At 41.9% G+C, this 17,029-nt stretch overlaps 1 protein-coding gene across 10 annotated transcripts in view; it reads right to left on the bottom strand.

The window, feature by feature from the left end:
• Positions 1–17,029, bottom strand: part of CCDC171 (coiled-coil domain containing 171) — a 173,714-nt gene that overhangs the window by 130,378 nt on the left and 26,307 nt on the right. For all 10 annotated transcript variants that reach the window (XR_002433292.1, XR_002433293.1, XM_021380202.1 and 7 more), the window contains 2 exons: positions 12,742–12,834; positions 9,182–9,342 (listed from right to left, as the gene is read on the bottom strand). Coding sequence is in view for 8 of the 10 variants with exons in the window: in XM_021380202.1 (XP_021235877.1) it covers positions 9,182–9,342; positions 12,742–12,834 (254 nt within the window). In the remaining 2 variants the exon portion in view is untranslated. The remainder of the gene's footprint in view (positions 1–9,181; positions 9,343–12,741; positions 12,835–17,029) is intronic.

Genomic DNA, 17,029 nt, shown 5'->3' with positions numbered 1-17,029 from the left:
TGCCCTGCTATATCTGCTGTTCACAGAGAAGGACTGGTGGGAGACATGGTGGTCTGAAGCTGCCTCTGATGTAGTAACTACAAAATGATAAAGTTCTTAGTTCTTGGTGAAGTCAGGAGGGGGCATCAGCAAAACTGCTACCTTGGACTTCTTAGGACACTGGTAGGCAGAGTCCCTTGGGAGACAGTTCTAAAGGACAAGGGAGTCTGGACATGTCTCAAGAAGGAAATTGTAACGGTGCAGGAGCAGGCCATCTCTGGTGTACCTTAAGACAAGCCAGCAGGGAAGAAGAGCAGTCTGGCTGAGGGAGATTTCACTGAGACTCAGGGGGAAAAAAGAGCGTTTATCACCTTTGAAAGAAGAGGAAGGCAACTCTGGAAGTTGCCTGAAGTTGCAGAGAGAAAATTAGAAAGGCAAGAGCCCGGCAAGAACTTAATCTGGTCACCATTCTTAAAGTTAATAAAAATCGTTTTTACAAATACCTTAACAACTGAAGGGAGCCCAGGAGAATATACATCCTTTATTGGATGCAACGGGGAACATTACTACCAATGGACCAATTACTACTATGGAAGATAACTTTCTTCTGCAGCCGGTGAGAGAACCTACCAGGGGAGGTGCCCTGCTAGGCCTGCTGTTCACAAACAGGGAAGATCTGGTGGGAGATGTGGAAGTTGGGGGCTGCCTTGGACAGAGCGACCATGAAATGGTAGAGTTCTCAATTCTTGGTGGAAGCTGGAGAGGGGACAGCAAAACTGCTACCTTGGACTTTCGGAGGGCAGACTTTGAATTGTTCAGGAGACTGGCAGGGAGGGTCCCTTGGGATTCGGTCCTGGAGGGTAAAGGGGTCCAGGAAGGCTGGTTGCTCCTCAAGAAGGAAGTCCTGAAGGCGCAGGAACAGGCTGTCCCCCTGAGCCGCAAGATGAGCCGGTGGGGAAGGAGACCAGCGTGGATGAACAGGGACCTTTTCCTGAGGCTCCAGGAGAAAAAGAGAATCTACCTCCTGTGGAAGACGGGACAGGTAACTCAGGGAGAGTACAAAGAGGTTGCCAGGATGTACAGGGAGAAAATAGAAAGGCAAAGGCCCAGCTCGAACTCAGCTTGGCTGCTGGGATAAAAGGGAACAAGAAACTGTTCTACAAATATATTAACAGTAAGAGGTGGACCAAGGAGAATCTCCATTCTTTACTGGACGCGGCTGGGAATGTGGCCACTGAGGACAATAAAAAGGCTGAGGTTCTCAATGCCTTTTTTACATCTGTCTTTAAAAGCCAGAACAGCTGTCCTCAGAGCACTCTACTCTCTGACCTGGAAGTCTCAGATGGGGAGCGGAATAAACCCCCCATGATTCAGGAGGAAACAGTCAGAGACCTACTACTCCACCTGGACTGTCACAGGTTCATGGGGCCGGACAAGATCCACCCAAGAGTACTGAGGGAGCTGGTGGAGGAGATAGCCAAGCTGCTTTCCATCATCTATCAGCGCTCCTGGTCAAATGGAGAGGTTCCAGAAGACTGGAGACTTGCCAATGTGACTCCCATCTACAAGAAGGGTCATAAGGAGGATCCAGGGAACTACAGGCCTGTCAGCCTGACCTCAGTGCCAGGGAAGGTTATGGAGCAGATTGTCCTGAGGGAGATCACGCAACATTTGCAGGACAACCGGGGGATCAGGCCCAGCCAGCATGGGTTTGTGAAGGGCAGGTCCTGCTTGACCAACCTGATCTTCTTCTATGATCGAGTGACCCGCCTGGTGGATGATGGAAAGGCTGTTGATGTGGTCTACCTAGACTTCAGCAAAGCCTTTGACACTGTCTCCCACAGCATTCTCCTGGAGAAGCGCGCAGCCCGTGGCTCGGACCGGTGTACTCTTCACTGGGTAAAGAACTACTGGCTGCATGGCTGGGCTCAGAGAGTGGTGGTGAATGGAGTTAAATCCAGCTGGCGACCGGTCACGAGTGGTGTTCCCCAGTGGTTGGTGCTGGGGCCTGTCCTTTTCAATATCTTTATTGATAACCTGGATGAGGGCATTGAGAGCACCCTCAGTAAGTTTGCAGATGACACCAAGCTGGCAGGAAGTGTCGATCTGCCTGGGGGTAGAGAGGTCCTACAGATAGATCTGGACAGGCTGGATCTCTGGGCTGAAGCCAATGGGATGAGGTTCAACAAGACCAAGTGCTGGGTCCTGCACTTTGGCCGCAACAACCCCAGGCAATGCTACAGGCTTGGGGCAGAGTGGCTGGATGGTTATGTGAAGGAAACGGACCTGGGGGTATTGGTCGATGCTCGGCTGAGCATGAGCCAGCAGTGCGCCCAGGTGGCCAAGACGGCCAATGGCATCCTGGCTTGTATCAGAAATAGTGTTGCCAGTAGGAGTAGGGAAGTCATTGTCCCTCTGTACTCAGCCCTGGTGAGGCCCCACCTCGAGTACTGTGTCCAGTTTTGGGACCCTCACTGCAAGAAAGACACTGAGGCCCTGGAGCATGTTCAGAGGAGGGCGACGAAGCTGGTGAGGAGTCTGGAGCACAGGCCTTATGAGGAACGGCTGAGGGAGCTGGGATTGTTCAGTCTGGAGGAGGCTCATGGCAGACCTCATCGCTCTCTATAACTACCTGAAGGGAGGTTGTAGTGAGCTGGGTGTCAGCCTCTTCTCTCTTGTAACTAGTGACAGAATGAGGGGGAATGGCCTCAAGTTGCTCCAGGGGAGATTTAGGCTGGACATTAGGAAATACTACTTTTCTGAAAGAGTGGTCAGGCACTGGAATGGGCTGCCCAGGGAGTGGTTGAGTCACCATCCCTGGAGGTGTTCAAGAAACATTTAGATATAACATTGAGAGACATGGTTTAGAGGGGTTATTGGTGTAGGTGGAAGGTTGGACTGGATGATCTTGTAGGTCTTTTCCAACCTAGCTAATTCTATGATTCTAAGATTCTATGATTCTAAGGACAAGGAAAAGGCTCAGGTACTCAATACCTTCTTTGCTTCTATCTTTAATAGTCAAACCACTTATCCTCAGGGTACTGAGCTCCCTGAGCTTGAAGACAGGGATGAGGAGCAGAATAAACACATTACAATTCAGGAGAAAACAGTTAGCCATCAGCTGCTCCACCTACACTACCACACGTCCATGGAGCCAGATGGGACCTACCCAAGCTAGCAGAAGTGCTCGCCAAGGCACGTTCCATCATTTATGAGCAGTCTTGTCAAGTGGGAAGCTCCCAGACATCTGGACACTTGACAATGTGATGTCCGGAAGGGTCAGAAAGAGGATCCAGGGCACTACAGACCTGCCAGCCTGACCTCAGCATTAGGGAAGGTTATGATGCAGAGACCATCCTGAGCACAATCACACAGCATGTGCAGGGCAGCCAGGGGATCAGGCCTAGCCAGCATAGCTTAATGAAAGACAGATCCCGCTTAACCATCATGACCTTCTACGACCAGGTAACCCACTTAGTGTATGACTGAAAGGTTGTTGACACAGTCTATGCAGATTTTAGTAAAGCCTTTGACACTGTCTCCCACAGCATTCTCCTGGAGAAGCTGGCAGCTCATGGCTCGGACCGGTGTACTCTTCACTGGGTAAAGAACTACTGGCTGCATGGCTGGGCTCAGACAGTGGTGGTGAATGGAGTTAAATCCAGCTGGCAACTGCTCACTAGTGCTGTTTTCCAGGGGTCAGTACTGGGGCCAGTCCTGTTTATTATCTTTACTGGCGATCTGGACAAGGGGATTAAGTGCACCCTCAGTAAGACTGCAAATGAAACCAAGTTGGGGTGGACTGTTGATCTGCCTGAGGGCAGGAAGGCTCTACAGAGGGATCTGGATAGGCTGTACCAGTAGGCTGAGGCCAATTGTATGAGAGTCAACAAGACCAAGTCCTGGGTCCTGCACGTTGGTCACAACAAACCTACAGAATGCTACAGGCTTGAGGCAGAGTGGCTGGCAAGCTGCATGGTGGAAAAGGATCTGGGGGTGCTAGACGATAGCCAGCTGAACATGAGCCAGCGGTGTTCTCAACTGGCCAAGAAGGCCAATGGCATCCTGGCTTGTATCAGAAATAGTGTAGCCAGCAAGATTAGGGAAGTGATTGCATCCCTCTGTACTCGTACTGATGTACAAGTACAGTGTTCAGTTTGGGGCCCTCACTACAAGAACGGCATTGAGGCCCAAAGAGTTTGTGAAGAAGGGCAACAAAGCTGGTGAAGAGTCTGGAACACAAGACTTTTGAGGAGCAGCTGAGGGGACTGGAATTGTTTAGCCTGGAGAAGAGGAGGGTCAGGTGAGACCTTATCGTTTTCTACAACTATCTGAAAGGTGGTTATAGCAATGTGAGTTTGGTTTCTTCTCCAACATAACTAGCAGTAGGATGAGAGCTAATGGCCTCAAATTATGCCAGGTTGAATATTAGAATGTACACAGGTTCAGGTTGAATATTAGAAAAAAATTATTCTCAGAAGCAGTGGTGAGGTATGAAAACAGGCTGCTCAAGGAAATGATAGAGTCATCATCCCTGTAGGCATTCAAGACACATGTAGATGTGGTGCTTAGGGACATGGTTTAGTGGGCATGATATTGATGAGTTGAAGGATGGACTAGATGATCTTAGAGGTCTCTTCCAACCTTAATGATTCTAATGATTCTATAAATCATTAGCGTGGCATTTTAGTAGAGAACTAATAGCAACACAGGAAAAAAAGTAAATGAACTAGAGTGAGCTCAGGGGAATATCACCAGAATGGTCAGGGATTGGAGGACAGGCCACATATGATGTGAGGGAACTTGGTACATTCAGCCTGGAGAAGGGTAAATAACAGACCCTGCAGTACCTTTAGGTCACTAAGAAGACTAAGCCAGCCTCTTCGCAGCAGTGTACAGGACAAGGGAGAACAGCCACAAACTGAATCAGAAAAGATTTGGACTACGAGAAGCTTTCTTCCACCATGACAGTCAAGAAGAGGAGCACGCTCCCAGAAAGCTTGCGCAATCATCATTCTTGGAGATCTTGAAGATCTACTGGACATAGCCCTGAGTAACCTGATCTCGTAGCTGACTCTGGCGTTAAGTAGAATGTTGAAATAAAGATCTTCTATAATCCCCTCCAGCCTGAATTATTCTATGGCATAATTCTTAACAATGGCAACATCCAGGTGTCTCTCTCACTTTTATTTTCTCTTTTCACTTTTCTATCATTAGAACTGCTAGTAATCCAAAGGGCTCTAAGTTTTCCCACTTTTAAATCAATACTGTCACTTCCCAGCTTTGAATTATGTAAGTCTTATAGATTTAACCCACATATAAAGATAAAATATACATTTTAGCTGAAGGAATACTTAATCATTCCTCCTAATGCCTATGTCTTTCTGCCTCAGCCTAGTTGGCTTTTTTTTTCTTCTTTCTTTTAGATGTGGATGTTTACTACTTATTCTTAAAGAAAGCATTTGCCTGTTTCAGTCATTGAACATCACTCCTACTCTCATAGCTTTCAGAAACACAGTAAGAGAAGTTCCAATTTATTCTACATCATGCCCTCACTCTTCAAGAAAAGTAAATTCACATGAAGACCCAGATCTCTTGTTGCTTCCAATTTCCATAGTGCAACTGTGTTCAGAGCTAATTAATAAATTATGCAACCCAGAAAAGTCTGTATGCTTGGAATCAGTTACTGATCTTTTTCTAAGAAAATCAGTTCTCACAGCTTTGGATAGCTTCCACTTATCCCACATGAAGTCCAGCTAAAAAGACATACAAGCATTCTAGCACAATAAATGGAAGTCCCCAGTAATTTCCAAAGACTAAAAGACAATCCTGGGGGACTCCTCCAGAAAAAGCAAAAATACATTAGGATGCCAAATTGTGGCTTAAAGGAAAATGTCAAGCTGCTGACATTGTCCTAAGTTCAAGGACCGCACCCTTCAAAGTTAAGTAGATCAAAAGTTCTCGTTTCAGAAGGGATCCACTGAAAGCAATCACTGATACTCACCAGTTTAACGGATAATTGTATGCTTCAAAGCATAAAAAGGGCAGGGTAGACAGAAGAGACAGTTCACATCCATTACATACAAGTGTCTAGAAGGAATTGAGTATACTGATGGTTCATCTGAGGTAAATTTTGACCTTCACCACCTATCTTTAAAGACTAGGGAGTTCAGAGACAATATTCTAAGAATATCAGTTTCTGTTTCTTTAGTCTCTATTAAAACAACAACCAACTAATAAACTGTGTTAACTTTCACAGAAAGATTAGCATTCTCTCATGTAGATATAAGCTGCTCATATAGTACAAAGGCAAGTTTTTAAGCTTGGACAGAAACAACAGGGCAGTAATTCCTGAAGTTTCTAGAAGGGAAGAGTAAATGGTACACAGAGACCGCTGGAAGGCTAATGGCTCCCTGCATGATTACAGAAAGTTATGCTATGTGGCCATGTTGAAAAGACAGGAAAGGTTTTCTAGACTAAAAACTACTCCAGCTTAATAGATATTAGCCAAGAAAACACAAAAGCCCCCGTGTTTCATTTGATGATGCTGTATTTGATGCTAGCCTCAAAAACAAAGATGGACCTTGGAATATTCGACTTTGGAATCACACAGAGACACAGAATGTCAGGGATCGGAAGGGTCCTAAAAAGATCACCTAGTCCAATCCTGCTGCTGGAGCAGGAGCACCTAGATTAGGTCACACAGGAATGCATCCAGGCAGGTTTTGTATATCTCCAGAGAAGGAGACCCCACAACATCTCTGGGCAGCCTGTTCCAGTGTTCTGTTACCCATACTGTGAAGAAGTTTTTTCTCATATTTATGTGGAACCTGTGTTCCAGCTTGCACCCGCTGCCCCTTGTCCTATCATTGGATGTCACTGAGAAAAGAGTGGCTCCATCCTCCTGTCATTCACCCTTTACATATTCATAAACATTAATGTGGTGACCCCTCAGTCTTCTCTTCTCCAAACTAAAGAGACCCAGCTCACTCAGCCTTTCCTCGTACCAGAGATGCTCCACTCCCTTAATCGTCTTTGTGGCTCTGCACTGGACTCTCTCAAGCAGTTCCCTGTCCTTCTTGAACTGAGGGGCCCAGAACTGGACCTCAGATGGAATAAACAGCCCAGAAATGAGCAGGGAAGAAAAAGATTTTATCTGTGAATTCATCTCTGAAAACATGAATTTTCCATATTTTCTTCATCAACTGAATACGGAAACCTACTGGGGGAAAGAAAATTCTGTGCAAGAATAAGAAATGAGAAGTTACATACATGATGAACACATGCAATGCAGGTTACAAGTTGGATCAGAAAAGTTACTGATCCAACAGACTTCAAACAAAGCTGCTTTGAATATGAAGCAGTTTTTTTTTAATTTTTTTTTTTTTCATCATATTACTGGTACAGGCTTTCTCCACTTCAAGAAAATGCAAAGAACCCAGTATTATCTTAATGCCACATAAAGCAAAACAACAACACAGGACAAGTTTACACATTAATTAAAAATCTCAAAATATACTCAGTCAGCTTCCCAGTTGTTAAAACCGCAGTATTCCTGACTAGTGACACTAGATCACTATCATAATGTATTTCATGCATTCTCACCATTTTTTACACGAAAATTATTTTCTTTTCTTTGAAGGAGAAGTTTGTGGGTTTGGTTTTGTTTTGTTTTTAATGGCTTTGGTTTACCTAAACACACAATCTCATTTTCAGACTTCTTTTGGCCTTATTTTGATGAAGGGTTCCATGGTGTTAATAGCACAGCAGATGTTTCAAATGTGTAACTAAAGACATTTCTGAAACCATCTACATAGAAAGGCTTGTCACGGTATTGTCTAAGGGTCTGCGTCCGTGACAAGGGGGGACAGGCCCAAAAGAAAAAAAAAACGAGAAAAGAGGAAGGAAAGAAAAAAAAAAATCGCCGGCGATAAGAGCCAGCCCCCGGGCGGTCCGGCGGCTAAAGCGGCAGAGAAGCCGCGGAGCCGCAACCTGGGAAGAGGGGGACCCGTAGACGGATCTAACACAAAAAACAGCGGCACCGATCTGAGGAGGAACAACTAATTTTACTAAATATATCAAAATGAGGCTAGTAGAATTATGATAGAGGGTTTACAGGCTGAAAATCTTACACAGTAAAATGCAGGAGGACCACGTGCTTTCTCCGCCAGGCTGGGAAGAACAGACCCCGCGTCTCCCAGGCGGCTTCACCACCCCCTCTCCCGCAAAGACCCCTGGGGAGTGCACCTCCTCCCCTCCCCCTCAGAGGGCCACACCAAAAAAGGTAGTTTGCAGTAACCGGGGAATTAACTCTTTAACTGCCCGTACCTTACATGATGTAATGATGTGGAATACCGACAACAAAAAATCACAAAACCATAACAAGGCTGAATTCAGTGCTCTAAAGTCCACAGAATTCTTTACCCATACCAGCACAGTAAGCCATCAACTTTAAGTCCTTCTAAACCTCTTCCTCTCCTAAATCTGTCCTTCATTTTACCTACTGCTTAGCTACCTGTTTTACAACACCATTCTTCTTGATGTTTTCTTATCCCAATATATACTTGATTCAGCCAAGGAAGAAGACACAGTACTGTGCAGCCTCCTATCTGCATGGGAAGTATAACACAGCCATTCTTCCAAGAGCCTGGAAGAATGACAAAGCAGACTGTACTGAGAGGAAAAGGAAATCCAGTTAATTTTGTCAACTTCACACCTTCTCCTGACCTTTTCTTACCAAGTCAAAACTTTCCACATTTATTCAAAAGCAGAAAATGAAGATTATTCACCACAAATAATAAACAATTCCTAGATAGAAATCTTGTAGATCCACCTAGTTCCATGAAAATAAAAGTTCTCATCATAATGTTGTATTTGTATAGGGAAAAAATATTTCATAAACCTATCAGGTATGTTTTCCTATATTTCTCCCACATGCTACAAGACCCTATCATAACTATCATTTTCAATATTTTGCTTTGACAAATAACCTACATAATAGATTGGTTATTTTCTCCACTTTCCCATAACATGACACGTATGCTTACTAGTATGGACCTGTTATTAATGGTTCGAAACCTTGTTTAGGTTTGGCAAGGTATGTAGGATGGTACTGTTTTCCACTGATGTGGAAACTATAGAATTGTAAGCACTACTCAAGCTGCCTGCTGCCAATTTGCAATGAATATAAAAGATAACTTACCTACTGAGTTTTTCAAAGTTCTCCTGGGCATTCTGGTTTTCTATCTCATATGCATTTTCTACCTCTTTGAACTCCTTCTTGATCATCTCTAAATCTGAAAGAGCTTCTGCTTGTCTGACTTTTTCCACTTGCAAAGCTCCTTCAAGGTCTCGAATTCTCATCTACCAAGTGATTAGAAAACAATGAAAGCAAGTTAGAAAAAAATATCATGGTGTTTAATGCTGTTCCATTTTCTCTTTTAAGGACAACTATATTCTATTACATCTATCTAAATGCATATATAGAAAAAGCATTGAATATAGGCAGAAATGTATAAATACAAACAGTTCAAACAGAGATAAATAGGTAAGTTGGAAAAAATGTCTTTTAATGTCCTTCAGTGGTGTAAGAATTTTTCACCCTCTAGGTTTTAGGCACACTTTTTCAGGGGAATTCTGTTGTTTAAGTTTGATACGTGGTTGCAAAGGCTACAATTACTACTTCTGCTAAGAGGAAAGCATACTTGAAAAGTCCACATATACAAATAGTGAAGAAAACTTTACCAGCAGCTCATTTATAAAAGAGAAGTCTCTAATTTTATGGAACGTTGCCCTCTCAGTTCCACTGAATATGATGAAGCAGTCAAAGAAAATGAAGAAAACCAAATCTCTACTTTTTACTACTTTAATGGTGACCTTTAAATAAATAAATTCATAAGAGCTTGTTCACAGAGAAGATCATGACAAAAAGAAAAAAACCTAACTCAAAACGGCAGCATTTATTTTTGTTGCTCAGAAAATAAAAGAGTACAAATTTTATTGATTAATTAAGTTTGTAAAATTTACATTGTAAAGTCTGATATTATAAGAACATTAAAGAACTGTCCTTGAATTTTTTTCTTGCTTGCCTTTTAAAGTAAGCCATAATTGCCTTATTTGGTCAAACCTCATGTGATCATAGACTCATAAAATGGTTTGGCTTGGAAAGAACCTTGAATATCATCTAGATCTAACTCCCTGACATGGGCAAGGACATCTCCCCAAGATCAGGTTGCCCACAGCCTTATCGTCTCCAGGCTGAACAAGGTGAAGTGGTCCAGTCCTCTTATCATTTTTGTGGCCCTTCTCTGGACACACGCCAGCAGTGGATATAGAGCCATTGACCACAACCCTCTGGCTGCAACAATCCAAACAATTGTTTATCCACTGAATAATCCACCCTTCAAATCCTTCTCTCTCCAATTTAGAGATCAGGCTGTGGTATGGGACCACATCAAAAGCCTTGCACAAGTCCAGGTAGAGAGCATCAGTTGCCCTTCCTGTGTACATCAACACCACCACTCCACTGTAGAGTCACCAGATTGGTAAGGCCCTTGGTGAAGCTATGCTGGTGTCTCAGATCATCTCATCTTTCATGTGCCTTAACATAGCTTCCAGGAGAATCTGTTCCATGATCAACCCAGGGATAGAAGTGACCGGCCTTGGATTCTTTAGGTCTTCCTTCCCCCAGCTCCCACTGGGGACTTCACCTGACAGGCATGACTTTTCACATATGATGACGACTGGCTTCACAACCACATCAGATAGTTCCTTCAGGAACTGGGATGTGTGTTGTCAGGTCCCATAGACTTACACACATTCACTTTCATTAGGTAGTTTCAGACTTGCTCTTTGTTTGCAGAGGGTGGGGTTTTGCTTCTCCAATCCCTGCCTAGCGGTTCAAAGACATGAGAGATTTAGGAAGCCTGACTGCCAGTGAAGACTGAGGCAAAGAATAGGTTGAGTAGCTCAGCTCTCTCCATGTTTGTTGAAGCCAGTTCTCCCTTCTCATTTATCAGAAGGGATACACTCCATGGCCTGTCTTTTATGACCAATGTACAGTAGAATCTCTTCTTTTTTTTTTTTTTCACATCCCTCACTAAATTCAGTTCCATCTACACCTTGGCTTCCCTGACCCCATCTTTGCACATTCGGATGGCATCTTTGTAATGTTCCCAGGCCACATGTATCTGCTTCCACTGGCTGTCTCTCTTCTTCCTCAGCTTGATCAGCAGGTCTTTGCTCAGCCATGCTGGTTTCCTGCCTCCCTATACTGGGGGACAGAGAGCTCTTGCACTCTCACAAAGGCATCCTTAAAGAGCTGCCAGCTCTGCTCCACTCCTTTGTCCCTAAGGACAGTCTCCCAGGGGATCTCATTCAGTAATTCCTGAAAGAGCCAGAAGTTTGCTCTCCTGAAGTTCAGGGTCCTGTTTAAGCTTTTTAGCAGGCTCCATCTTCCTTGAGTTCACAAACTCAACCATGACACACGGTCGCTACAGCCCAGACAGTCTCCAATCTTAACCTCTCTAAAGAGCTCCATTGCACTGGTGAGCACCAAGTCCAGTAATACTTCTCCTCTGGTCAGTTTTACTAATACCTGTACAAGGAAGTTACCCTCAATGCATTTCAGGCGTCTTCAGGATTGCTTGCCACCTACCATGTTGCTCTCCCAGCAACATCTGGGTAGTTGAAATCCCCCATCAGGATGAAAGCCTGCAAATGTGACACTTCTTGTAGCTGAAGCAAGAAGGCATCAGCAGCAGCTCCCCTTGATCAGGTGGCCTGCAGGAAATCACAACCACCAGGTGTCCTGTATTGGTCTGATCCCTGATTTTTACCCACAAGCTCTCAACCCGATCATGACTATTTCTCAGAGGCAACATCCCTACCCATTCTTCCCCGCCTATATCTTCTGAAAAGCTTGTAGACCTTAACTGTCGTGCTCCAGTTGTGCAATTCATACCATCACATTTCCATGATAGCAATTAAGTCATAGTTTTGTAACTGCACTGTGGCTTCCAACTCCTTCTTCCTATTTCCTATGCTGCATGCATTGGTGTTGAGGCACTTCACCTGATCTATCAGCCTTGCTATCTTCTTCAAAGAGCTGTCCCAAGTTCCTCTGGGACAAATCTGAAGTTTTTCCCTGCTGCTTCCTAAAGTGACAGTGTTTCCCAGCTCTTCTCAGTCACTTAGATGTCTACTGTTTAATAACGCAAAGATTTAATATTCAAGTACACATATAACATTTTCCTCATATAATTAATCTTTACTGGTAATTGCTGGTATTGTAATGTTGTTTGAAGCTGAAATCTACTCTGAACAATCATATTTGGAACAGCAGTTTCAGAGTGCATTTATTAAGTACTCACTCCTATAGAAGTCAGATGCATTTACTGCATTTCCAAATAGCTCTAACAAGCATCCATTCAAAAGACATAGGACAGGATATTTATACATTACTACGGTGTTTAACTCTTGTGAAATATTTCTTTTCCTTGCACTGTTTAAATACTAGGAGAAGTAACTCTCTCAGTCTTGCAAATCTGAATAAATTATTAATATTAAAAAACAATTTAAAAGTATATTCCCTGAAAAACAGGTATTTTTCTGATCTTCCCTTTATATATTACAATTTTGAAACTTAAATACAAAAAAAAAAAAATCCAGTGTTCTTACTTAAGCATCTAGAAGACTGCAACTTTACAACTTCATCAACTCTTTTGCTGCAAACTTCCACAAAATATTTAACAAAAAGTTTACCTGGGTGATTTCCAAATTGAATTTGGATTTCAAATGTGCTGCTCTCTCTGCTTCAATGTTTTCTTCCAATTGCTTTATTCTATCTCTAGCTGCCTAGAAGTACATTTTGAAGAAATTTAAGTTCAGACAGATCGTAAACATGACATACAGACTCTTCTATCACCCACTATTTTAGGATTCCAAACTAACCCAATCTGAATTGCACATGAAATTGTGATTATCCAAGAAATGATCAAGAAACACTTACCAAAGTAATTTTTTCAGACCTAAAACATTACATTATTATTTTCTATTCTGTTAAATAAATTGTTGTAGCATTATGTTATTGCCGCATTGTTTAAGAACTAAGAAAACTCTGGCTGGAATCAGAAAGTAAAAAGACTGAGCTTAAATATTCTACTGATTACCTTACTGTTTGCTTTTTACCAAGGTTGTAATCTGTGGCAACATAACCCCATCCCACAATTTCCAAAAAACAAATAACAATAGAGTATCTATAATTTCAGTAATGAAAGAACAACGTATTGAGAAGATTGAGAATTCCATAAAAACATATTGGTTTTAGCATATAATTTCCAGTAAAGGTGCCAAGAATACACTTCTTTGCAGGCCTAAATCAGTGAGATTCACTACACCAAAAATCTTTAATGTTTCAAAGCACTCACATAGTATTCATATTGACTTCTAACTATTCTGCTGGTTTTGTCTAGAAAATGTCAGGATGCGTATGATCTTTTAACAAATATCCTGACTAATCAGATCAGTCACATTTCATTATAGGACAGAATACCTGTGTTTGCAAGCACAGTTTAAGCAACATGGTATTGTCTGAATTAGGCTGTTGAATCTCTGTTGTTCATCCTTCCAATATTTAGAAAATGCAAATGAATATGCTAAAAATCTACTCTGAAATTTGGATTGGCCACAAAATATTCAAAAGATAGGCTACTTCCTTACTTCGTTTCTGGGAGGACAGCAGGGCTTTTTTGGTTTTTTGTTTTGTTTTTTTTAAGGGATTTAATCTTAAAAAAATGTCTTCCAAGTTACTTTAAACCCAAAAGAAATAACTAGACATATACATCCAGATAAAGGCCTGGACACTGAATTTAATCTGAAAAAATGCTTTTAGCTAAAACAGTAACTAAAGATCCAATATAATACAAACTCACATGTGAATTTAACTACACTGTTTTCTATTAATAAAATATTTTCACTTTGATGGGTGACAGAATTGATAAGAAAAATATAACCCAAACTGCCTCAGCATTTCAATTTAAATTAGGCACACCAAGAAAAACAAATTAATATCAAAACGTTGTTTAACGTAAGTACATTTCAGGTTGCATAAATGCAATCAAAATTATTGATTTTGGAAATGTAAAATAAATCAGTGAGACTGCATCTTGATTCCAAACATTTAAGAGAAGAGAGAGAAACTTTAACAGATGGTAGACCAAAGGTTCTTGGCAATAAATTTTAGTTTGTTTGTATAATTTCTCTCTCACATACACAGACAAAAAAAGGAAAGATTTTCAATACAGATGTTTGTCAGAGGCATACCAAAGAGAGAAGTAACAAAAGCACAGAGCTTACCAAGCCTACTCCACAGTAAGATATGTCAGAAGGCCCAAACTTCTCCTCTTTTCTTAAGTTTTATCTGTTTAACATATTTAAGTAAAAACAAACACAAATCCTGCACAAACTCTCCCCCTATACTTCCATATTTCTAAGACTATCCTCAAAAAAGGCTTGACAGTCTTACTCCTTCCAAACATCAGCTTTTAATGCAGAGTTAACAAACTATTTCCTGGATTAGTTTGTAAGGACCTCCTTAGCACCCGCCAACAGGATGGTTTTATAAATGAATACTGCCCTGCCAGCCTAGTAAAAGTAGTCCGTGAACAAAAAATATTAACGAGATAGATTTCATTTTTTTGTAGTAGTGGCACTAAAAAAGTCAGCTTTAATATAACTCTATCTAAGCTTGATCAGAACAATAAAGGGAAAAGTGAGGAAGGTACTTATCACACGTTTTACATTTAGAAATATGTTAAAAAAAAAAACTGAAAACTTCACCAGGAACATTTCACAACAAAGATTCAAGTGCAAAGATTACCTTCCACCTTTGGCTATTTTTATACTAAACATTAGAATGAAAAGAAATGAAAAAAGTGACTAAAAGTTTTCAATTACTTACTAATTCATAAGCTCTGTATTGCATTTGACTGCTAATGTCATATTTTTTGAGAACAAGTCAAACAGAAAACTCTGTTGTGTGCCTTTATCTCTTTCACTCTTCAAATGAAACAAGAAAAAAACTTTCTGCTTGTTAAAAGACACCACCAGAATTGTTTATTTATTTTTGCAAACGGATACCCTGTGGAACAAAGACAGTCCAATAAGAAAAAATAAAAATAGAGAGAACAAGTAACAGCTTGATTGAGGGTATCTGAAGGATGAAAAACTGGACCAATCTTGTTCTCCAAAACAGATTACATAGGTAGCAGTTCTTGGTATAGAACTTGAAAACTAGAGCACGTATTAAGCCAACATGACAGACACTTAACAGCAAGGGCAAAAGGCATGGTACAGAGGAAACTTAAACTGCCAGAAGCACAGAAATTTGTTTGTAAAAAATTCTGAAACAGTGAAAGATAAGCAAGAGCAATCAGACATCTGTAAGAAGTGCCAACACATCACTCTTTTGCTGTCTGAGAGCAATTCCATTTAAAAAGACACATTTGCAGATGGTTCATCTGCTTCAGCTGTCACAAGTTACTGAAGAATTAACCTGTAGAACTAGCATGCCTACAAAAAGGAAGCACCAGGAAAACTAGTATTTAACTTGAAAGGTTAGGAATCGACACCTCTTCTTGTTTTTGAAGTTCATATCCTGTCTGACTTTTTAAAGTCTTGACTCATACCAATAGTTTGTTACAACTTCAATTTTTAAAACCTTGTTTAAATTAGTTTACTGAAACTTCAGAAAACGCAGACCTAGGAAAAGAACTAAAATGCATTTTCTTTCAACATAAGTGTCATGGTTTTATGATTTTTGGTTATTGGTACTCCACATCATAACATCATGTAGTGAATGTACCTGGTTCTCAGAAGAGAAGGACTACTACAGTCCCCACGGCACTTTGCTCCTCTGTTACCATTTTCCAGCCAGAGGGAAAAGATAAAAGCTCACAGTATAAAAACTTGCAGATCATGAGACCTCGGCCCTTTTTCCGCCATCTCTCGTCTTGGCAGCACCTCGCTCTCCAGCCGTCTTATCGTCGGTAGTAGAGTAAGGCCTACCTTGATTTTGGGACATTCTCTCTCTCTGTGTTGGATTTATCAACTTAAATTGTAATTATATTGTATTATAGTGTGTTGTTTTGCATTCCGATATCTTATTTAGTAAATTAGTTTGTTTCTCCTCAGATTGTTGCCGCTGTTCTTTGCTCTCAGGGCCATCTCCTTCCCCTTTTCCCCTTTTCCCTTTTCCCGGGGCGTGGACCCGTGGATCCCCCGTCCCCTTTGTCACGGAACCGGGCCGAACGCCTTGTAAACCGTTGACAATAAGTCACTGCCAGGGACCAGGGCAAGAATTACTACTAATTTCTTGGATTGCTAGTAGCCAAAGACGGCATTTGAACTTCGTTCTGTTCACACCTTGAAAAACTCATTAAGTAGACCTCAACCTTAGTTTACCAGTATGAGCAACTCCCTTGCACAGAATAGATTCAGAAATTTAAAAGAGCTTGCAGAAAAGTTGCACCAGTAAATTGGGGAAGTAACAAAGAAGTCATCTTGTACCTGGTACAGCAATGAATATTCTGTTTCCAGGGCTCTGTGATTTGGTTGTTGCAACTTCTGGTTCACCATATGGGCCTTAAGGGAGGTGTCCCTGACCATGGCAGGGGGGCTGCAACTAGATGATCTTTAGGGTCCCTTCCAACCCAAACCATTCTACGATGTAACTATTACAAAGAGTTGAAAGGAGAGCTACAAGGATGGTGGAGGGTCTTGAGAGCAAGATGTATGAGGAGCAGCTGAGATCCCTTGGTTTGTTCAGCCTAAAGAACAGACTAAATGGGAACCTCATCACAGCCTACAGCTCCTTGCAAGGGGAGGGAAGGGACAGTGCTGACCTCTGCTTTCTGGTGACAGTGATAGGATCCGAGGGAACAGGACAGAGCTGCATCAGGGCAGGGTCAGGTTGGGTGTTAGGGAAAGGTTTTTCATCAAGACCATGGTCAGGCACTGGAACAGGATCCCTAGGACAGTGGTCACAGCAATG

This window comes from Numida meleagris, chromosome Z (assembly GCF_002078875.1).
Source record: "Numida meleagris isolate 19003 breed g44 Domestic line chromosome Z, NumMel1.0, whole genome shotgun sequence".
Lineage (NCBI taxonomy): Eukaryota > Metazoa > Chordata > Aves > Galliformes > Numididae > Numida > Numida meleagris.
Note: the sequence above shows the minus strand (reverse complement) of the source record. Positions and strands in the feature narration are given on the sequence as shown.